Raw genomic sequence first — 24,404 nt, 5'->3', positions numbered from 1 at the left:
AAAGCCCCTTCCAGAGTAAGCCAAGACCAGCCTAAGGAGCTGTGGTGAAGGCCAATAGCGCTGAGTCCAGACTGAAGTTGGTGTGAAGGAACTTGGCCAGCTATGTGTGCACAAAGTGGGTCAGGCCACCATTTCAAACTAAGGACTGCATCTGGATCAGGCACAGCACAGCCTGTGTGAGCAGTAAGACACTGACAGTCAGAGGTGTTAGCACAGGCACACTAGAGGCAGAGTTTATTACACTACGCAGGCTGACAACCCTGGGGAAGAAGAACCCCTATAGTTAAGAATGTCAACCAGCTCCTTATTAAAAAAAAAAAATACCATGGTTACCCCATTTGCCTTTGGTCATTACAAAGCAAAAGAAATATTTAAGATTTATACAGAGTGAGAAGCTGGAAGAAAAACCCACTGCCCACCCCCTCCCCATCCTGGGCAGAAGGAGCAATATCCTCTGGCTGTCACAACAGCAAATCATCAGATTGCTAATGTCAGAACAATGGGGTATAACTTAATCAATGCAATATTTACCAAGAGCTGCCGTTTCTGATCCTTTCTTGGGGTGGCAATTGTAGCCTCCCATCTGCCCTCTGAATGTAAAAGGGGTCACGTGTGCGTGAGTGCAGTTTCTCTTGCCAGTGCAGACACATGGTGTGGCTGACCCAGGCCACAGTCTCTGATCCCTCATTTGTACACAGCAGTCTTTAAAAAAAATATTGTATTATAATAGGAGTTTCTCTTTCCATCTCTATTTTTGAAAAGTGTCAATCGTCCGTGAGGTCCTGCACAAACAGGACTTCCGTGTGGCTGAGTCCAGCTTCTTGCAGCGTGGGTGGATTAGGCCACTCCTCTGTAGGAAGGCAGGGCAGGACACGGCGAGGAAAGTTGGCCTCAATCTGAAACTTCTCTGGGCTCTCTTTCAAAGAGAATAAGAAGTCATGGATCACCTGGGGAAGTTGGAGAGAATTATTTGTCAGGATTTGCCTTGCAGCTGCAGGCAGGAAGCACAGGTTCATGCATTACGGATGGCCTCTTCTGTGTTCAAGGGAAAAATCTCTATGAAGATTGCTATTTGGTCAAGACCAGGGAACATCTCTGAAGCTCATGGGAAATAAGAACCTCTGTTACTCATACTAATGTTGAATAGGAAAAAAAGAGCTCCATTTTCCCCCACAAAAAACACTGCTTTCAGAAAGCCTTCATGTTTGAACATAAATGTCTGGACCCCCTCATTACAAGGCAAAGCAAGCAACCTGGGCAAGTCTCAGCTTAGTCTACTGAGAAGTTATTCCTAGGATCAAAACTTACAATTATAAACATGCTAGAAATACTGACAGCATTGTTCTGCTTTTCTAACTCTGCGCCATCATGTTCTCAACACTGGCTAAGATTCAAAGACATACTTAGGCATGCCCAGTGTAAACTCCAATTTCTTCATTCTGAGAGGCTCATTCCCATGCCATAGCATAAACTGCTTTTCAAGCTTCCTTCAGTTTCAGAAGAGGTTGTCATGCACCATGAGGGCACTGCTGTTCAAGAAACACATGAACAAACTTTCCTTGGATGCACAGAATGAGTCCTATGGGTCTTTGGATCCAAATCACTACACATCGATCTCTCTTCATCTGTCTTAACAGCCAGCAGGCGTTAAAGAACTCAGACTTCTGTTCTCAAGTCATCCAAACTTTTCCCAGCTACAGAAATCAAGCGCCTTTTCCCTCATCCCTTACCGTTAAAGACTGTGTAAAATGGAATCGCCTCTCCACCCTTGAGTCATTGGGCATTTTAAAGATGATCTTGACACTTTCTGGGTCATCTGGATGTGGCTCTGGAGGGAGACATTCAGATTTCCGTTCCTTTTCTTCCTGCAAAGTCTATAGAGAGAAAAAGCAGGTGTGAACTACAGGCAGCAATAAAAAGGCCCACCAGAGAAACAAAGAAAGTCAATGCAAGCAATCTTATCACCAGTAATTGTCCTCTATCTCAAACATGGCTCCCTTTATAGTCACAGGCCAAAGAAGAAACATGGTGTGTAGAATTCCAGCAAGAGCCTGATAGGACTGCAAGACCATTTGCACAGCTAACCAGTGAGCATAACCCAGCCAAAGTTAAGCTCTTTTACATCCCATTTAATTCAAAATGTGAGTCAAAACAGATGCTTTAATCTTGTCCTTGTACTGGATGGAACTCTGACTGGGTTATTCTTCATTAGGAGTACTCTATTATTTCCCCAACAGCTGCTTCATCAAGCTTCTGGCAGAAAATGCAAACATGCACACTTCTTTCCCATTGTCTTCTCTCCAAAGAGATTTGGGGCTACAACTCATAGCAATTCTCACCTTGCTTCGACTTAGGAAATGGCTCTTTTCTTCCAAAATTCAATTCTGAGTCCCTCAGATGTGCCCCCACCACAGGTCCCTTCTTCTCCCATCCCCACACTAACTTTTCTTGCTCTGCTAGCTATAGCACAGAAGGATGCATTTTTGCCCAATCTTATGCCTGGTATACAGTGATGTTATGTATAAAGTGAAACTGAGTCACATGTGCGCGTTTACACATGAGTAGGTGAATGTGGCTCAGTCAACTTCAAAGGGCAGGCCAAAACACCTTTTCATTCCCTTCCTGAAGTGATATCCTAAAGGACAAAAATATTGATGAATCAAGTACCATACAGAGTCAATGGTAGCAAGCAGTGCTTGTAACCTATACAAGAGAGACTAGCTTCAAATCTCATGTTGTAAGGCTGCCCAAATAATGAAGAGACTCAAAGAAAAAAAAAATCAGAAGTGAAAAACATGGTTAGATTATAACCACAGAAAGAAAGGAAATATTAGATTTGGCAACAAAATATTTTTGCTTTACATTGCAAGCGGCTCTGCTACTTGTAACACAGAAACTATATTAATGGGGAGAAACAGTATCCAGACATACAAAAGCACAATTTCTGTTTAAATAAGAAAATATGTTACATTATATAAGAACATAAGAACATAAGAACAGCCCCACTGGATCAGGCCATAGGCCCATCTAGTCCAGCTTCCTGTATCTCACAGCGGCCCACCAAATGCCCCAGGGAGCACACCAGATAACAAGAGACCTCATCCTGGTGCTCTCCCCTACATCTGGCATTCTGACTTAACCCATTCCTAAAATCAGGAGGTTGCGCATACACATCATGGCTTGTACCCCATAATGGATTTTTCCTCCAGAAACTCATCCAATCCCCTTTTAAAGGCGTCTAGGCTAGACGCCAGCACCACATCCTGTGGCAAGGAGTTCCACAGACCGACCACACGCTGAGTAAAGAAATATTTTCTTTTGTCTGTCCTAACCCGCCCAACACTCAATTTTAGTGGATGTCCCCTGGTTCTGGTATTATGTGAGAGGTTTGAATCTTCTAACGTGGATTCACTGATGAGAATGAATGTACTTGAAAAGTGTTGCCTTTCCCTCACAATATGTACTCAAGGGTACCACAGCCAAAAGCATCCACTACTGATGCACATAGTTCAGAAATGCAATCCTGAAGAGAAGTGTGAGCTGAAAATGAGATAAGCAGTTTAAAAAGGGGGGAGATTTTATGTGTTTATAGGGGATATAGAAATGCTTCAAATAAATCCTGCCTCAACTGTTAAGGCCCCTTTCAGGCCTACAATTCCAGTTTCCTGTATTCCTTGGCAGACAAGCAAGGGGTGCTGGGCAAAAATGTATGCTACTCTGTAAAAACCAACACCACTTTCAATCCTGGCTCATATCATCAAGAATCACTTAATGTACAGTTTTTTTTTTCTTCCTTACAACTTTCTCTGTACCATATAAAATTATCTTAGCTTATTCTAAAGCACTAGGAATTGCTTGTTTTATGGTGCAATTTGAGATGTACACTAGCCAACCAGAAATAACCTTGTAGAAACTAATACCTCCCTGCCATGTGCCACCATTTCCAAAAAGTCTGCTTCTCAATTGGCAGTGCTAACAAAAAGTCTACACAGCCAGTACAAACCACATGCGGTCCTTTGCAGCGGCACCTATTCGTATTATAGCTGCAACTGGGATCTGAGATTAACTGTAATTAACATATTTCCTTCTCACCCGTCGCCGTCTCTCCTCCGCCAGCTTCTGTTGCTGCACCTCTTCCTCCTTCCTCCTCTTCCTCTCCCGCTCTTCCTTTTTTTTGCGCTCTTTCTCTTGATCAGCCCGTAAAGAAGCAAGATATGCCTCATCCTGCTGCTGTCTCAGGACTTGAGTTTGGTTTCTCTCTTCTCTACCAGAGAAAGGGAATTTGTTAGTGCCACCTAAACAGAAAATTTCAGATTTGGTTTTATTAACGTGGGACAATTTTCAAACTGGGGAGAATGTCAAAGGCATGTCTCTTGGCTCTGGATTATGACTACTATCTGGCTGCCATTTATAGCATAACAGTATTCTGCAGTCTTTTCTTATCCACGCACACCCCAAGTACCAAATACCTCCATGTTAGGTAAACGTACAGATATCACAGCACACTACTCAGCACTGAAGATCTGTGGATAGGGATATTAAAATAAAGAATCTTTTAGGAGGATTGCTTTTCCTTTTCCCTTACCAATTTATCTTGCATGCTTGCCCCAATCCAATTTAATCTCCTTACTCCCTGAGTCCAGAATTGGCCTGCTTCAAAGAGTCCAATATCTAGTGATTCTGGTAACTGGAATGCATCTTTGGGGAAGATGGGTAGGGTTAAATGCTGCCTCTTACACACATCCCTTTGAGAGGAGGAAGGACTCGTTATCCCTGGGACATCTAGTGAGACATCTGTCCAAAAGAAGGGGCAAGAAACTAAGTAAAGTTTGCAATGAAAGGGTATATTGGTGGTGGGAGTTGGGTATGGGTGTGCGCATGTGTACACACAATTTGGGCTCATCTACTGGGGTTATCCAATTATATAAAAGATAATAAAATATAGAGCAGGCACTGAAACTAAGAATTTGAAGAACTCAAAGTGAATGAGTTCTTTATGAGTACATCTGAGTTATGAGTACATCTTTAGTGCAATCTGCTCTCTCTTTGGCAGCATCCACAGTTTCTTTTAATGGCAAAGCAATATGGTGCTATGATCAGTAGCCAACTACAGCTAATAAATTCATGCGAATCTCTTTCCATATAAAATACTGTATATCAATGTTTGTTTAAAACAGGGGTCTCCAAACTTTTTGGCCAGAGGGCCACATCAGATATCTAGCATGGTGTTGAGGGCCGGAAAAAAAATTTAAATATAAAATTTAAATAAATAAATTGGAGATGGAACTTGGGTGAGTGAATAAATGAATGAATGGGTTCATTCATTCAACCTCTCTGGCCCTCAGAACACCCTCCAGGCGCAAACAGAGCACAGTTATGGTCATGTTCAGTTGAGTGGGCCAGAGGCTTTCAGGGGACAAGAGGTTGGTGTCGGGCCAGAAAGAGGCTTGCTGCTGGCCATATCTGACCTCCAGGTCGGGGTTTGGAGACCCCTGGTTTAAAACATGCAGTTTCTCTCAACCCATTAGATCAGGGGTGGCAAACATAAGGCCCAGGGGCCGGATGCAGCCCAGGGAAACCTTTTATCCGGCCCTCAGGCTCTCAGCTGTTGAGCAGTGCTGGAGGAGTTACTGCTGAATTGGGCTCTCCCATATCTCAAAATATTATCAAGAATTGCATATTTTCTCTTCTGCCTAATGAATTCCTAAGTGAGAAAAAGTTCTTATTTTTGGTTATGACCTGTTTAATGACATCACTGCCTGGCTAATGACATCACTTCCAGCCCTCAGAAGGCAACATGAATGCTATTCGGCCCTCTGCATGAAATGAGTTTGACACCCTTGCATTAGATCCTATGCTTGCCAAAACATACATGAATATCAGATTATGTAACAGGCAGCTGAAGTTTTAACAGTACAGTATTTTTTTTCATCTCTGAGTTTGCCAGAACACCAAACTACCCAGATCAGTATAGCCTTTAGGCTTGATAATCTTCCAACGGTAATGGTGACTGAGCACTGATTTCACTGAAGAAATACATGGCCTACATTTTATAGACTCCAAGTTAGGTTGAACACAAACATAATAAATATTTTGAGGCAGGGAGAAAATAGACATGGTGTGTCTCTGTTTTCACGTTAGTACCTTTCCAGGCGCTCTGATACCAGATATGTCTGGTTGGCATCCATGATGAATGTCAGTTGGTTTATAAGGTCGTCTGGTTGGATGAGTCCTTCTAGCCTTCCCACTACAGTCATTCTACGATCTTTTAGCATGATCATTGCCAGGAATGGGTAGGTGTTCTCACGCAGTGCCTGAGATACTAAGAAATACATCAAGTGCTATCACCAATCCTAGCACACAAGACATTTGACACAGGAACAAATGAAGCAGCCTCAAACTGAGTCAGACATTTTTCTAATGACTGGCTACTTACTGGCTGCCTGCAGGTCTCCACTGGGGACAGGGCCAATTTCCCTATCCTGCTGCCAGGGATCTCTGTAACTGATGACTGAACTTGGGACCTTCTGCACAAAACTCAGATGCTTTACCAGTGAGCGAGGGTCCCCTCTCAAAGGCACTGGGGAGACTTCCCCAAACCTCAGTTTCTATGGCTGCTGAGGCGGGCTTCAATTCTTAATGTTTATCATTTCTAATCCAGTGGTGAATTCATATTAAGGATGCAGCTTCAAGGTTTGTTTGATCTGTTTGTTTGTAAGCAATTTTCCCAGGAAGCTTAAACCTTTAAAGATCAGTGGCATTAGAAAGACCAATCCAAAAATCAGAGAGGAGATGCCAGATAAAATGTTTGACAAGAAAACCATCATTTAGCGCAGTCTTTAAAAGAATGTTTAGATCAGGGGTGTCAAACATAAGGCCTGGGGGCCGGATGCAGCCCTCAAAAGCTTTTTATCCGGCCCTCAGGCTCTCAGCTTGAGCAGTGCTGAGGTGTAACTACTGAAAGCGCAGTCCACATGAAAATTGGGCTGTCCCTTATCTTGAAATATGGTCAAGATTTGCATGTTTTCTCTTCAGTCATTCGCAGCTAAGTGAGAAAAAGTGTTTATTTTTGGTTATGACCTGTTTAATGACATCACTTTCTGTCTAATGACATCACTTTCAGCCCTCAGCAGACATGAGGAATGCTATTCGGCCCTCTGTATTAAATGAGTTTGACACCCCTGGTTTAGATGATAGTCTCGATTCTCAGAATGCAATGACTTACTGACAAGTCACTAAAGGGGGAATGGGGAGTGATCCCAGGATTCTCTATGAAATTAGGGAGATGTCTGCAAAAATTAGAATTCTGACGACCTATCCAGAGCAGCTTCACTGAACAGGAAACTGAGCAACAACGACAGTGCGACTACAAGAACCAATGACAGCAATCAGCTTGCCTGATTACAAGGATAAAAACTGTTGGTTCAAATAAAAGAAGGTTCTAAAACAGAAAACAGGGGCCCATGGGTAGTAATTTTGAATTTATTTTCACCAACTGCTTAGTAGGTAGTACTATCTAAGATCTGGGCATGCTGTCCTATGTCCATTTACTACATACTAAAAAGATGGAGAATGGATGCAAAACAGCTGCAATAAGCAGTATATTTTGACAGCCTGATCAAAACTGTGTCTACTTAGAATGTGTATAATCAAGTGCAATTGACTGCTTTTGGGGGGGGGGTGGAGGCGGGTTTAGATACATATGAGATTGTGCATAGGATTGCAGCCTCAGACAGCGCTCACCCAAGAGTAAATCCTATTGAACACATCAGTCCTCACTTTTGAGTAAATAAATATACGGATGGGTTATGTGTATGGGTTTGTTTTGTTCTCTCCAAGTTAACACCACCCAAGCAGAGTTGGGCAGCAAGACACTTACCTCTGAATCCTTCTGGTTTATTTGTGGAACAAGCCCAGAAAAGCATTCTAGTATTTATGAGAGAGATCACTTCAGGTGCACAGAGTGTGTTACTGTAAAGAGAAGACAGGTGACAACTTGCTTGAAGCCATATTCAGAACCCTTGCACAGTTAGTTGAGAAAACCCTAACCTAACTTACCGACAGAATTCATCAGTGTCTTGATGGTCGTCACCATGAAGGTAAACCAGAAGGAAGCGTAACTCTCTCTTGGCATCATTCAGTGCCTTAAGAGAAAGAACAGAAAAATATTTTAGGAGAAATCACCTACAGATAATCTAGCAGTGTGCCCAAGTAAAACTTAAGTGCTTCATTTTGATGATGAAGTGAAATGAAGTGATGATGAAGCTTCATTTGATGATGAAGTGATTCATCAGATCATTTTGCTTCAATCTAACAGCCTAAGTTGCAGAGCATATTATGGCACATATCAACCCTTTCCATTTAAGGAAAGAAGATCTAAGACCACACTTCCTTCCAGTTTTCCTTGTGCACCAATACTGCAACCAGTACAGTGCCCAAACTTAGACATGGCTGTCTGACTACTCTATTACAAAATGTTGCCCTGGAACCACATTTTGAAGTGATCAGCCAAGCATTTCCATTCCCCATTCATTGTTAAAAAGAGGCATTAGTAACAGAACCTTCCATTAAATCCTTAAACTCCACAGTTTGTTTGGAAGAAAGAAAAAAATCTGTCATTTTGTTTCAAGAGCGAACTTAAGGTTGCTTTTGCAAGAAGTGCCCCAAGCTCTTCTCAAGAGGTAAGACCAAAAGAGCAACCCGCATCTTGTCAACTCTTTATACTCACCTGACTGTATGTTCCCTGGTAGAATACAGGATGTATTCTTCCATATTTTTCTTCAAACATGTGAATAAATGAAACAATGTCACCCACAGGGTCAGTGACCCGACTACGAGGATCAGGGCGTATGAAACGCAAAGCAAACCTAGGGAAGAATATGAAGTTGAATGTCAGCTTACTAAATGTCCAGCACCTTGAAAACAGAGAGGCTGATGTCAGTCTTACTTTCGCCATATTTATTTTTAATATAAAGTTCCTATGGTCCACTATGATTTTAAAATTTACACATTAAGAATGCATATTCATGTTTTTCTAACACAAATTAGTTACAGGTTAAGAAGTGTTAAAAGATCCTGACTATACACTTCTAAATGCCCCCTTGCTAGATCAGAACATGGTCCAAATAGTCTGCTATCTCTAGAAGATTCCAAATACCCAGCAAACACTACATGGTTAACTGAAAACTGGTTGCTCATTTACCTGTGAATTAGTGTCCACCCTCTGCCCATCTCTACTGTAGAATGTAATGCTAGCAACATTCTAAACAGAGCAATAACCCAAACATACACACATGAATTGTAGACTTACCTAAATATATCAAGTAATGTATAGTATGTAAATCGGAATGGAAGCATTATCAAATAGTAACCCCAACCTAACAAGCCCTGAAATGACAAAGAGAGAGTTAGGTAGATATCAAATTATCCCTTTTAAGTAACCAGTTGATTGTTTACTCAACATCAAGTATGTTAGTGCAAGATTTTAACACAATCCCAGAATATATATCTCTATCTTATATACTGTTTATATTGGTTTTCAATTACAAAAAAAGTTTACATATATTTATAAAATGCTAATTAACAAAAGGCTCCTTCACACATGACTTTTTCCTCCTACACAGAGATACATTATGCAGGGAAAAACATGAACAGTATCACTTCTGGAGTGCAACAGTTTAATTTGGCTGCAAGTATTCAAGCTGGGAAAATGTTGCAAATCTACAATTCACAGTTGCACCAGCAAAAGGAATTTCACCAGTTGGGGAAAGGATGAAGGAAATTTATATAAATCCAGGCTTCTGTAGAAAATAGATCTTGAACAGAGTTGACAAGTCTAAGCTCTCTAAGATCCAGAAATTTGCAGGAAGATAATGGCACTTTACTACAGGCACTTTACTGTTTCATATTATTGTTCACAGAGAATTCCTGCTTCCCAATTTAAAAGAAACTCAAGTGATGAAATGCAACTTGCCCTTGGTTGTGGCCTTGAAACAACATAGCTGTAGATCCTGTGGTCAGCAGTATTGACCTGCAGTGGTCGAGAAGGTGGTGGATTGAAGACACTTGGGACACCCTCTTGTTCATTCAGTCGATCCTGAACAGCTGCCTATGAAAGGAATATGGATGGGAAGGATAAGTGGTCCTATCAGACCAAATCTATAAAATAAATACAAATCAATCAAATACAAACATTTGAATTATTGAGAATATTGAGCTGAGGACATGGCTTGGAACATCCAAGGGTCATAGGCTAAAAGATGATGTTCAGATGGCTTAAGTGATAACACATATATCATGCTGTACAGGACTGTGCCTCATAAGGAGTCCCTGAAGTTAGAAAGGTCAAAGCATGACTAGAAGCAGCCACAACAGTGTATGAAAACCCATGCAATTATGAAGTGAGTACAATGTGGGAAGCAGCACAGTTAAAGGCCCTCAGACAATATAGTTTGGAACTGAGGAAACAAAACGACACAATCAACAGCAAACCTCAATTACATTTGACTGGTTAGAAACAAGCCAATGAAGAGACTGAACATGTAAGACGTTCAATTGTCACAGTGTATTCAGAATTTTTTGGAACACCAAATGCATAATTCACACAGACTGCAGCTCTTGTTTTTTCAGAACTTCTATTACCTTTCGTAGAACTTTAAGCACATGGTCATACTCAGGACCTAACATAATTTTTCAAAGGATTTCACGCCAATGCTTTTAAAGGACCAGGTCTGACTTTGGAGATGTGCACAGTCATGACTGTAATCAATACAATAAGAAAGCAAACCAGTAGTACAGTACCTCTATGTTCCAGTTGTGTTGTTCCAGCGTGACACGACATTGGTCCATAGACTCTATGCCAGTCAAGTCCTACGGAAAAAGGGATGTAAGAAGTTCAGTAAAAACATCTGGCAGTTTACTACAATCCAAGTTAACAATGCATGCAAGTCATCTCACTCCATAAATCAAACAATGCTTTTGTAAGTTAAACTACAACAGGAACACCCAGTTAAATCAGATTCCTGAACTAGTGACACACTTATTTTACATTTAAGTATTCAGATATTCTACTTTTGATACCTTTTTGGAAGGAGGCTAAGGATACAGCCCAAAACTCACTTACTAGGGAACCCCGCTGAACAGAGCAGGACGCTAAAATAAGTTGGGTCAACTCAGTAAAGGTCGGCCCTTTCTGGGTCAACAGAAAGGGTTAACCCATTTCCTACTGAAAATCCCACCCACTACCCCACTGTGCCCCTAAAGCAAACAGTGGCATTGGCAGAAGTCTATTTTCAGCAAGAACATAATAATGGAGGCAATCATCATCAACACTCTCTCCTACAGTTCCAATCTGGATTGCTCACATGCCTCTTAACATAACCAACATAATTTATAATTTTAACTATTATGAGTTTGTGCTTACATTATTTTTTAGGAAAGTTCAAATGATAGTAACTTTTGCCTTTTCTTCTCTCACCCACATTAACCTGCTACACTGAAAGGTATTTATAAATGCTTCATTTTTGTGTGTTCACTCTTTGCGACAATCCTGAGCTATCAAAAGTATAGTACAATGCTGTGATGGGAACAATTTCATCAGCTTCCACTATCCCATCTCCAAATCCCACAGACTTGAGAGAAAATAAGAACATTATTTCACTTGCACTCACCTATTTCATGAGCCCCATATTATGTAATGTTAAAGTTACTAAGGAATTGAAGAATGAAGTTGCTGATCTCTTGACTAAAATATGCAACTTGTCCCTCAAAATGGCCACAGTGACAGAAGACTGGAGGATAGTAAATGTCACACTGACCTTTAAAAAGGGAAGGAGAGGGGACCCGGGTAAATATAGGCCAGTCAGCCTAATGTCTGTTCAGATAAGATGGTGGAATGCCTTATCAAAGATAGAATCTCAGAACACATAGACGAACAACCCTTGCTGAGGAATAATCAGCATGGCTTCTGTAAAGGTAAGTCTTGCCTCATGAACCTTTTAGAATTCTCTGAAAAGGTCAACAGGCATGTAGACGCAGGAGAACCCGTGGACATTATATATCTGGACTTTCAGAAGGCGTTCGACATGGTCCCTCACCAAAGGCTACTGAAAAAACTCCACAGTCAGGGAAGAGGGCAGGTTTCTCTCATGGATTGGGAACTGGTTGAAGACCAGGAAACAGAGATGTCAATGGACAATTTTCACAATGGAGAGAGGAGAAAAGTGGTATGCCCCAAGGATCTGTCCTGGGACCGGTGCTTTTCAACCTCTTCATAAATGATCTGGAGACAGGGGTGAGCAGCAAGGTGGCTACGTTTGCAGATGACACCAAGTTTTTCCGAGTGGTGAAGACCAGAAGCAATTACGAAGAGCTGTAGAAGGATCCCTCCAAACTGGCAGAATGGGCAGCAAGATGTGTTTCAATGCAAGTAAGTGTAAAGTCATGCACATTGAGGCAAAAAAAAAAAAAATCAAAACTTCACAAATAGGCTAATGGGTTCCAAGCTGTCTGTGACAGATCAGGAGAGAGATCTTGGGGTGGTCGTGGATAGTTCGATGAAAGTGTGGACCCAATGTGCGGCGGCAGTGAAGAAAGCCAACTCTATGCTTGGGATCATTAGAAAAGATACTGAGAACAAAATGGCTAATATTATAATGCCATTGTACAAATCGATGGTAAGGCCACACCTGGAGTATTTTGTTCAGTTCTGGTCACCACATCTCAAAAAGGATATAGTGGAAATGGAAAAGGTGCAAAAGAGAGCGAGTGGAAAGATTACTGGGCTGGGGCACCTTCCATATGAGAAAAGGCTATGGCTTTGGGCTTCTTCAGTCTATAAAAGAGGTGCCTTGGGGGGGGGGCATGATTGAGACATACAAAATTATGCAGGGGATGGACAGTGGATAGAGAGATGCACTTTACCCTCTCACACAACACCCGAACCATGGGACATCCACTAAAATTGAATGTTGGGAGAGTTAGGACAGACAAAAGAAAATATTTCTTTACTCAGCGTGTGGTTGGTCTGTGGAACTCCTTCCCACAGCATGTGGTGATGGCATCTGGCCTGGATGCCTTTAAAAGGGAATTGGACACGTTTCTGGAGGAAAAATCCATTACGGGTTACAAGCCATAACACAGGCCTACAAAAATGAGGATCAGAAAAGTTTTTCCCAAACTTTATGATAGTTTGATATGAATTTGGGGTGCCAATTCAAAAAATGGCACCCGTTTTGCCCTATCACGTCTAGTTTTGAAGATATAGTATAGCCTCATTAGTGAATAGCTCAAGCAGCTTCCTCACGAGGAAGCCATGGTGTAGGCTTCCTCATGAGGAAGCTGCTTGAACCATTCACTAGCAAAGCTATGCCGTGTCTCCAAAACTAGACATGATAGGGCAAAACGGATGCCATTTTTGGAATCAGCACCCCAAATATACCCAGGAATTGGTGTAACGTTTAAGGAAGCAAAATGTGTGTTGGCCTGTGTAATGGGTATTTGCAACCTCCTAATTTTAGAAATGGGCTACGTCAGAACGCCAGATGGAAGGGATGGCACCAGGATGCCGGTCATTTTCTTGTGTGCTCCGTGAGGCATTTGGTAAGCCACTGTGAGATACAGGAAGCTGGACTAGATGGGCCTGTGGCCTGATCCAGTGGGGTTGTTTTTATGTCATAATACGTCTTAAGCACCTCTGTATAGCGTTCAGGGTCAGAGATTATTCCTTCTCCCCATGAAATCCCACAGCTACACAAGAACTTCTAGAACAACTGATTGTTGCCTTGTATTTTGAGGGTATATCATAAAGTACAATGCTCTCTTTTACAGGGGAAAAAGCACTCTGAGTAGCAGCCAATATAACTTGCAAACCAGAGTGCAAAACTTAACTCAGCAATACAACTAAGATGCAACTTGAAACAAAATTTCTCTCTTTGCAGCCCAAAACATGTTTCTTGCGACTGTAAATTTCAGTGTTGGCAGTATATTTGTTCTAGTGGAAGAACAATGAAATTCTGGCTTGTGTATGTAAACAGCAGAATTCCTCATCAACTGGCTGCTCACACACATTCTACTTTAACCAACAATTTCCTTATAATCTCATTGTCAGACTTCAGCGTTTTCATAGTACTGCTGACAGTCCTTTCTGCAGTCACAGGCCTGCATCTCATCACTGATCCACTGGAACTAGGAAATGGTGCAACAGTCTGATCAACATGGAATCCAAGTATATCCAAAGTTCCTTTTTCAGTTCAACATGTGTTTTTTGTCATTGCAGAACACATTTGTCATGAGGAGGTTTGACTAGTAGATATACCTGTGTCTATGCAAGGATGCAGGTATCCTCACATGCAAGCTGCTGGTTGAGAAATGACACTAAGCATGATTACTTCCAAACACAGAAAGCTTGGGGAGTGAACAGGTAAAGGGAAACAACAAAAAGGAACAGCATGACTGGTGGAGAAAAGAACTACTTTGAACAGATCTACACACAACAGACTAGGGAAATAACACAAAATGTGAACACCACACAGAGGCAGAAACCACCGTTAACTCACAAAAGGACATGCAAGCAAAGACGCATCAAATCTGAAAACCCACAGAGATTCTCTTTGAAATGAAACACGCACATTTGTATAATGGTATGAGTACATACTTGGTCTACCGTGTCATGCAACTCTAATGAAATAACAGACTCTCATCACCAAGTAGTGGATAGCAATGGCACCAGGATTCAAGTCTTACAGCTCCCCCCAATTAGCAAGTTCTATAGATTCTTCACTTATCTGAAGTGTCTACTTTGGACTCTGCTTGAGTTACAGCACTACGAGCAAGATGGTTTATGGCTTCTCATTAGCACTCTTTTCTAGTTTATTTTGAGCTTTTAATTTCTCACCCTTCTCAGCCCAAACGGTGATTCATCAATCTTCTGTTTGCAGTCATGAGTTCATATTTTTACTACCAGACATCAGCATAAGATTAGGTAGTGTTTCTCCAAGGACACATGGCTACTAGAATGTTCCCATGTATCAATATAGTACATGCAAGAATACAGAAATAGAACTGAAGACCTTAGGCTTTAACATTCCACTCAGTTAGTCAAACTGGCGTTCCTGGTCTTTTTTTCATCTTTATTCAGATTTCAATTGGGCCAGACATGTTGGGCAACATGCTCTGCTCTGAAACCAGCAAACCGCTCAATGAGAATTTAAAAAATAATTTTCTTATAACATGTATTGCTACCAACAGAATACCAACTCTTTCTCCCCAAATATCAAAAGAGCAATGGAATGCTTACAAATAAGCCCTGAAACAAGGTCCTAATGACTCAGTTCCTAAAGACTCTGTTTGAATGACTTTCCAGATCATGTGCTTGATTTGTTAGATACACCTACTGTTTCTTCATGTTTCTAGGCCACTGAGCAAAAGAGGTGTGCCCTCACCATTTTTTATTGTTTGCCTTTTCAGTTCATTAACATACTGCCATTGTTGACAAATAAAAAAGGTTCAAGCATTCACTTGCACTCTCTGTACATCTAGAACTGCTGCATTACACAATAAAATTAACTGATGGAATTTTCTCTGTTCAAAATAATATAAAAGACTGCAGCAGCATTATGTGAAAAAGCAAATGATATCACATACAATGTTTGATAGTACTGTTACGGCATACAAAAATGTCATACTGTATACTATAAAAACAGACATCAACATTCCTTTCCTGTTAATACAATGCAATAATCAGGCTCTTTTAAGCTTTCTATACAATGTTGTAAGGCTTTCTAAGAAAAATCATAACAAAGGAACAGTCTACAGCCAACACCATGTGGAATCCTCACATAAACAGAATTTGCATACTGAGGGTCTCGATATTTGTGCACCCTTGCCCATAGTATTTATCTGGAGCTGTTTAAAACAAGGTCAGGTGGTTCTCTGGCTCTTCTATCAAGTAATTTCACCATTACAACCAGTGGAGCTGCATGGCATTTGTGCTGCATGGAATGTTTTCCACACAAATTGCCTGTCAAGATGCCAGTCTGGAATACTGAACTCTGTTATCAGCTGAACTCCTGCTAACACATTCCAGGGTTTAAAGACGACATAAAAATCAGACCACTAAATCCATTAGCTACAATGTATAATTGAACAGTTTTTCCGAGATTTAAAGGGTCGCTAGTAGAAGAGGTTTTGCTCTGTACATGCAACAGTATTGAAAAATTGAGACCTCAACAACTATTAGCCAAGGTCTGAAATGGACTTCAGTGACTGAAATTCAAAGTATTTTCCTCATTTCAGCTTTATGTATGTTTGGAGTTGCAGAGACTATAAATCTAAAGCAGCTAAAAAGTTGGATTCCATATTTTAATTATAGATTTAAACATGGAAAACTAACATTGCAGAGATTTCCAAAGACAGACTCAACATCGAGTGTGTGTGTGTAATACAGTATAGATAGATTTCTATTCAGCCTGTGACTAGCCCCACTGTTTATTCTCAAGCCACTGCCAAATTCCAGAGAATTATGTTTCCAAGGTGAAGAGCACCTGACTAAAAACAGAACTGCAGTATTGCCAAGTTTTGGAACATTTTAGAATATGCCTTTTCACACATATACTGTTATCTAGCACTATAAACATACAGCTAATTACCAATTACAATTTGGTTTTCTCACAGAACCAGCATCTCACACTGGAAGTTAAATTTCTTTAGCAGTATTACAATATTCTGAAAAAGCAGACTTTTCCTCCATTGCTTCTCCCTGCATCACAATAATTTTAAATCCACAAAAGTGAACTGTTGTCACTTCTTCACCAGAAAAGTGGCACAAACCATTTCCTGGGATGGTGTCTCAACTCAGTTGAAAAAGAGCTGGATTTCCTCAGCTACTATGCTGACCAAACACCTTAGAAGTAGAATTGGAAGGATAAAACCAAACTGCTCTACTTGGAAAACAAATGCACAATAGCAGAAATGATGTCCTCTTTCTCCAAGCTAAAAAGGACTATTTGCGGGACGAAGAGCTTCCTCAGTATTCAAAGGAAAAGGTTTATTCCACATGGAGAGATGGGGAAATAGTAGAAGAGAGAAGTGAGCTCTCCACAGCTCTCTGCTCCATGGACTCAACCCAGTCAAGTTTGTACATCCCACTAGGTTAAATAAGTATATGATTAATAGGCCCCACTGAAATCCAACAGAATTAAATTGCTTTATTATTAAACTGCTCCAACTTTCTTCTTGTGGGAATCCAGAAAATTCTCACTGCTCATGTATGACAAGAAGCTTTTGAAAACCTTGAACCTCTGCATGCCTCAGAACATTTCAACATTACATGGATACCATGTAAATTTTAAGTAGGGTTCTCAACAAACACATTCTTCTTCATAGTGTGGCTATGCTGAAATAATAAAGCTCTCCAGGTACAAGACCAGGAGGCTCCAAACCTCTGCCCGGGGGCCAGATGCTGCCTGCAGCAAGCCTCTATCTGGCCTAGGACAAGTCTCTGATCATTTGACTGAAAGTTACTGAAACTGTGCTCTGGTCGCATCTGGAGGGTGTTCTGAGGGCCAGGTAGGGCACACCTCAGAATGCCTTCGAAAGACCTAAAAACATCACTTACTGGTTTTCCCAAAAAACTGGAAGTGAAGGCCAGTTCTATGCTTGGGATCATTAGAAAAGGTATTGAGAACAAAACGGCTAATATTATAATGCCTTTGTACAAATCTATGGTAAGGCCACACCTGGAGTATTGTGTCCAGTTCTGGTCGCCGCATTTCAAAAAAGACATAGTGGAAATGGAAAAGGTGCAAAAGAGAGTGACTAAGATGATTACTGGGCTGGGACACCTTCCTTATGAGGAAAGGCTGTGGCGTTTGGGCCTCTTCAGCCTAGAAAAGAGACGCTTGAGGGGGGACATGATTGAGACATACAAAATTATGCAGGGAATGGACAGAGTGGATAGGGAGATGCTCTTTACACTCTCACATAATACCAGAACCAGGGGACATCCACTAAAATTGAGTGTTGGGCGGGTTAGGACAGACAGAAGAAAATATTTCCTTACTCAGCATGTGGTCGGTCTGTGGAACTCCTTGCCACAGGATGTGGTGTTGGCGTCTAGCCTAGACGCCTTTAAAAGGGGATTGGACAAGTTTCTGGAGGAAAAAATCCATTATGGGGTACATGCCATGATGTGTATGTGCAACCTCCTGATTTTAGAAATGGGCTATGTCAGAATGCCAGATGCAAGGGAGGGCACCAGGATGCTGTGAGATACAGGAAGCTGGACTAGATGGGCCTATGGCCTGATCCAGTGGGGTTGTTCTTATGTTCTTATTTTTGGGCCTCTGAAGACCTTAGGTTTTCTGAGGGTTGGGGAGGCCTCCACGGCCCTCAGAACATGCTCTGGGTGTTTCCTTGATGTGCTGGTTCTGACTTATTTACTCCTGTAAATGCAAGTAAGCTGATTGTGGGGTGAGGGAATGGGAGTTAATTTGAGCATGTGTTTTATTTCTGTGGTGTGTGTTGGTGTTTGGAGAAATCCTGGAACTTAGAGCCCATTCTTTCATTTATTCATTCATCTAAGTTCCATTTCTAATGTATATATTGAAATTTTATATTTAAAATTTATTTATTTTTTTGGCCCTCAACATCGTGCCAGATATTTGATGTGGTCCTCTGGATGAAAAGTTTGGAGACCCCTGTACTAGAACAGTAATTCTCAACTTTCAGTTGGGATGTTAACCCCTTAAGGAGGGTGGTGACCCAACTGGAAAACCATACGCATAGTTAATATGGCACTTCCAGGTTTCCCTGCTGCCACCATCAAAACTAAATGCACGTGAGTAAAAAAAATGCCCCTTTTTAACTCACATGCATTTAGTGGTGGCAGCAAAATCCTGAGATGCTGTATTAATGGTAACCTATGGGTCCCTGGTTAGGTTGCTACCACTCCTTAATGGGGTAAACATCCCAACTAAAAATGTGCATATTTGTCACAACCCCCAGGTTAGAAACACTGTACTAGTTTCCAGAAGATGCTGCTTAAAGACTGATTCAAAAAAGGTTTTTAAATCTCAGCAATAAAGTTAACAGGCCTTTCAGTTCTAGTTACTAACAAGTATGGGAAAGCTTATTGAACCTTAATATTAAAACTTACTGGGGTACTAAATCCTTCAAAGGAGTCTGACAGTTCTAACTCTCAACAGAAGATACTACACAGAACCCAGAAAAAGAAAGAAAACATTAGTATTCTTTCCAGATTTCTATACACAAATTTCTAGTTGAGTTTACAGATTTTTCCAAAGCACCAGCATAAGTTTCAGATCACTTGCCAAGTTGAAAAATGTCTGGAGATCAGCATATGAGAAGGGCAGTAACCTAAAGATTCATTATCTCTGTGTAACACTTATGCATTTGCAAACCTGCAGAATACATGTGTGTGAAACTATACCTTAAAGTTAGTTCTGCATGCCTGATTTTGATCATGTTTGGATACATGAGTCTGCATATCACTAGTTTCTTATAGTGGGCCAACTAACATTCATGGGGCCTGCTGAAGGCCAGAAGTGACATCATTAAACCGCAACACCATTAAGCAGATGATGACCAGAAATAAGCACTTTGTTCTCACACAGAAACTCAAGAGAAAATGTGCAAATCTTGTTCATAATTTCAAGATATGAGAGAGCCTAATTATCATGCTGGGAGAGCTCAATTATATCAGGGGCTGCATCTAGCCCCTGGGCCTTATCTACACTTATTCAATATATACCAAGTCAGCAATGTTGCTGCTGTTTGCCTATTCAGCACTTGCTCCAGGGTGACCAGCTGAATCTCAAATTGCACTCACTTGCAACTATAATGAGGTACAGTACCATTTTCTACACCAGGGATCTTTAAACTTTTCTGCCAAAGTGCAAGTGCTCAAATATCTGGCAAGCTGTTCAGGACCGGAAAAAAATTAAATATAAAATTTAAATAAATACATTAGAGATGGAACTTAGATGAATGAATGTGCTCAAATGTCCAAGATTTCTCCAAGCACCAACACAGCCCAAGAAATAAAGCGTGCACACTTAAATGCACCCCCATTCCCTCACCCCACAAGCACAACTCTGGTTGTGTTTGGTCAACTGGACCAGAGGCTCTCAGGGGACCAGAAGCTGGCTGCGGGCCACATCTGGCCCCCGGGCCGGGGTTTGGAAACCCCTGTTCTAGACTTAGAAAGATGAGTGGCATTATAAACAGCTATGTTTTGCATTCACCCTCCGTCTTCTGTCCTTAAACCACCTAAGACCAGAAAACGGAGAATGCCACAACTGCAGCTGCCACTGTGTTCAGAAATTGCTTGTGTTTCTTTTGAAACAGTCCAGTACTATGACAGCTACATGCCACCACATTGTATCAAGCATTAACCAACTAGACAGACATGCAAAGCACTCCAAAAGTGTAATGTAAAACAGTTGAATAAACCAAATAATTCCTTCCCAAGAGTAAAACTAAATAGGCAGCTTGAGAAAATATTTCTGACTGTGTCACTGGAACTTCAGATTTCCATGGGATTGGATTCTAAGAATGCCTTACAAACAGAAATTCTAACATTTGAGGAAGGGGAAGAGGCAATTTTCAACTCTCCCTTCCCTCTAAAACTCTCTGTAACACCCCCCCATCTGCTGGGGGGGCCATCCTCAGACACATGTAGGAGGCCAGAAGGAGTTTCAGAAGGAAGTGAGGGTGCCATGAATTTCCTCAAGGCCGAATTGCTTCCATCCACATAACATCATTCTCAGGATCCAACTATATTAGATTCAAATTTATACAGCTTATAAATTTAAGAAACAGCAGTATAAACATTACACATCCTTAGGACTTATGAAATTTTAAAATACGTATATTGAGGAATATTATTCTATCTCAAGGTAGCAAGCTTTAACTTTCCTCTTCATACCACTGTATTAAATGTTCCTACTCTATTACGATCCATATTCCTATAACTTTCTCTCAGTGCTGGTTCTGGGTGCTCTGCAGTTTCAAACACAATTCCAAAAAAATAAAAAATAAAACTAAAACCAGTTCAAGTAACATTTTTAGAGGGCTGGGCGAATAAAAAGGAGTTTGTATCTCACCAAAGAGACATAAGAGTGGGCACCAGGCAAGCAATCCTGGAAAGAACATTTCCTAGGTGAGGCATCATATAAAGAAGCCCTTTCTTCAGTTATCATCCATCTAATTTTTAAAGGTGAAGACACGAAAGTAAGGCCCTCAGTTTTGCCCGGCCCACTGGTGTACACATTTGGTCCCTGTTGTGTATATTCAACGTTGGGCAGAAATGGCTTAATATTTATTTTTCACATTTTTATACCGCCCTTCCTCCAAAGGCCTGCTCCCCTCCTTTTGGCCTCACAAAAACCCTGTGAGGTAGGTGAGGCTGAGAGAAAGTGACTGGGTCAAGGTCACCCAGGAAGCTTCACAGCTGAGGGAAGATTCAAACCTGGATCTTCCAGATCTAAGTCCGCCTCCCAAACCACTACACCACCCTGGCAGATGCATGTGGGCACACACAGCCCTTTTCCTCACCATTTTTTTTAAATGACCGAGATTTGCGCAAACTGCTCCAAGGGCTGAAGAGGAAGATAAACATAAGGCTGGGTTCTTGTGCCCTTCTGCTTGGAAGCAGAGGCCAGCTGAACCCTGTGGGTGCCTGAAGAAACATACATGGTCTCAAGCTGCACAGGACATGTGGATTAATAAATGCAGATGTTTGCAAGCCCAGTGCAGGTGAAGCAACCTCTGGCTTTCTTAAGCCACCTCTTACTCACCAGCTTGGGAAAAGGCTGTGCTGCTGCTCCTCCTAGGTATGAGGGCACCTACTCACTTCCTGTTGTTGTCCTTAACAGGAGACTTACTGCCAAGTCCTATCCATACTTTCTTGGGAGTAAGCCCCACTGACACTAATGGGACTTAGTTCTGCGTAGACCTGCATAGGATGGGGCTCTGAGGCTGCAATCCTAGCCACACTTTCCTGGGAGTACGCCCAATTGATTATAATGGGACTTACTTCTGAGTAGACCTGCATAGGATGGGGCTCTGAGGCTGCAACCTTCTCCACACTTTCCTGGAAGTCAGGCCCATTGACACTAATGTGACTTACTTCTGAGTAGACCCGCATAGGATGGGGCTCTGAGGCTGCAATCCTGTCCACACTTACTTGGGAGTAAGCCCCACTGGCTAGAATGGGGCTTACTTCTGAGTAGGCATGCACAGAATAGGGCTGCAACCCATTGCAAACCAGCTCTCGTTGACACTAATGGATTTACTCCTGAGTAGACAGGCACAGGGCCGGGCTCTTAATCGCTGCCATCAGTGCATTCCGATGCAGGATCCGGTCGAGAGCGACGCCTGGCAGAGCTGCTTTCCTCGGCCTCCCACAGGCGCCCTGCAGGGGAGGGCGGACCCCACGGGGCCGGGAGAGGCGCCCAGGAGAAGTCCTCCCCCGGCGGCGGCCGCGGCTCAGCCAAGGCCGGGCCCTGGACACCGCCGAGCGCGCCCTCCCTCGCGCGGCCCCGCCGCCATCCCACGTTCCCGACCTCCTCAGGCCGAGCTGCCCCCGCCGGTCCTGGGCGCCCCGCGGCCGGCGACCCCCCACCGCGCTCCCCTCGGCGCGCCCGCGCCTGCTCCGTCCTCCCGCCCCGCGCCCCGCGCCCAGCACCTGGAACTGAAGCAGCTTCTCCGTTTGCTCCGCCGACAGCTCCCGCTCCTCCGGGGCCGCCATTTTGCTGCCGCCTCTGACCCGCCGCTGCGTCACTCGGCGGAAGTGACGTGACAATTCGAAACTTCCGTCCACGCGGAACGTGCATGCGCATGACGTCCCTAGACTCAGAAATAGGCTAGAGTGACGAGGAGCCCCCCCCCCCCCAGGAAGTGTCGACACTTCCATTTGGGGCTCTCATAAGAACATACAGAGAAATGAAGGCTGCAGTCCCATCCACACTAACCTGGGAGTAAGCCCATTGACTATAATGGGACTTACTTCTGAGTAGACAGGCATAGGATTGGACTCTGGCAGCAGTCTATCCACACTTACCTTAGAGTAAGCTCCATTGACTATAATGGGGCCTACTTCTGAGTAGACATGCCCAGGATTGCACTGTTAAAGAAATGTTGCAATGAAACTATGGGGGCTTATTGGGGGGGGAGGAGCTGGTGTGGGTCTTCATCAGTATGCTGATGATACCCAAGTTTCCATTTTTTTAGCTGCCCCTAGCTGGAGAAATTGTAGGTGTTCAGAATCTGTGTCTGAAGTTGGCGAGCGGCTACATGCAGGCAGCCAAATGAAATTAACTCCAGACAAGACAAACATTTTGGTTAGGAAATCTGTGTATAGTTACAGTGTGTTCATCTGTTCTGGATGGACTTGCACTCCCCTTAAAGGATAAGTTCACTCTTTGGGAGTCCTGGACCCAACTCTGCTCCTGGATGCCCCAGGTGAGAGCTGGTTTGCAGTGCTTATGCCCAGCTTCACCTGGGGCACCTACAGTTCCTGTTTCAGTCAGGCTTGGCTGCAGTTATTTGTTCCTCTGTCAATTCTTCCCTTTGCATGGGGCTACCCTTGAAGATCTTTCAGAAGCTTCAGCAGGTATGGAATGCAGCCATGATGGTCCAGACAGATATTAGGCTATACCGGTCCAACAAGAAGCTGACGGAACATACCAAGATCCAGGTCTACAGAGCTTGCGTCCTGAGTACACTTCTGTACTGCAGCGAGTCATGGACTCTTCACTCACAACAGGAGAGGAAACTGAATGCTTTCCACATGCGCTGCCTCCGACGTATTCTCGGCATCACCTGGCAGGACAAAGTTCCAAACAACACAGTCCTGGAACGTGCTGGAATCCCTAGCATGTATGCACTACTGAAACAGAGACGCCTGCGTTGGCTCGGTCATGTTGTGAGAATGGATGATGGCCGGATCCCAAAGGATCTCCTCTATGGAGAACTCGTGCAAGGAAAGCGCCCTACAGGTAGACCACAGCTGCGATACAAGGACATCTGCAAGAGGGATCTGAAGGCCTTAGGAGTGGACCTCAACAAGTGGGAAACCCTGGCCTCTGAGCGGCCCGCTTGGAGGCAGGCTGTGCAACATGGCCTTTCCCAGTTTGAAGAGACACTTGGCCAACAGTCTGAGGCAAAGAGGCAAAGAAGGAAGGCCCATAGCCAGGGAGACAGGCCAGGGACAGACTGCACTTGCTCCCAGTGTGGAAGGGATTGTCACTCCCAAATCGGCCTTTTCAGCCACACTAGACGCTGTTCCAGAACCACCTTTCAGAGCACGATACCATAGTCTTTCGAGACTGAAGGTTGCCAACTACAACTACATGCTAGACTGACAGACACAAGGCAGCACACAC

The 24,404-nt window shown here is 42.8% G+C and overlaps 1 protein-coding gene across 1 annotated transcript; it reads right to left on the bottom strand.

Annotated features, from left to right (window-relative positions):
* Positions 1–207: 207 nt before the first annotated feature.
* Positions 208–22,809, bottom strand: FAF2 (Fas associated factor family member 2). Its single transcript, XM_066615205.1, has 11 exons — positions 22,706–22,809; positions 10,801–10,869; positions 9,974–10,108; positions 9,311–9,387; positions 8,729–8,867; positions 8,059–8,144; positions 7,880–7,971; positions 6,145–6,322; positions 4,093–4,264; positions 1,731–1,874; positions 208–947 (listed from the first exon to the last, which is right to left on the bottom strand). The coding sequence occupies exons 1-11, from the start codon at positions 22,766–22,768 to the stop codon at positions 765–767; spliced, it is 1,338 nt and encodes a 445-aa protein (XP_066471302.1). The 5' UTR covers positions 22,769–22,809; the 3' UTR covers positions 208–764.
* Between the last annotated feature and the right edge of the window lie 1,595 nt (positions 22,810–24,404).

This window comes from Tiliqua scincoides, chromosome 2, assembly GCF_035046505.1.
Source record: "Tiliqua scincoides isolate rTilSci1 chromosome 2, rTilSci1.hap2, whole genome shotgun sequence".
NCBI classification, from domain to species: domain Eukaryota; kingdom Metazoa; phylum Chordata; class Lepidosauria; order Squamata; family Scincidae; genus Tiliqua; species Tiliqua scincoides.
This window is presented reverse-complemented; position numbering and strand designations above follow the sequence as displayed.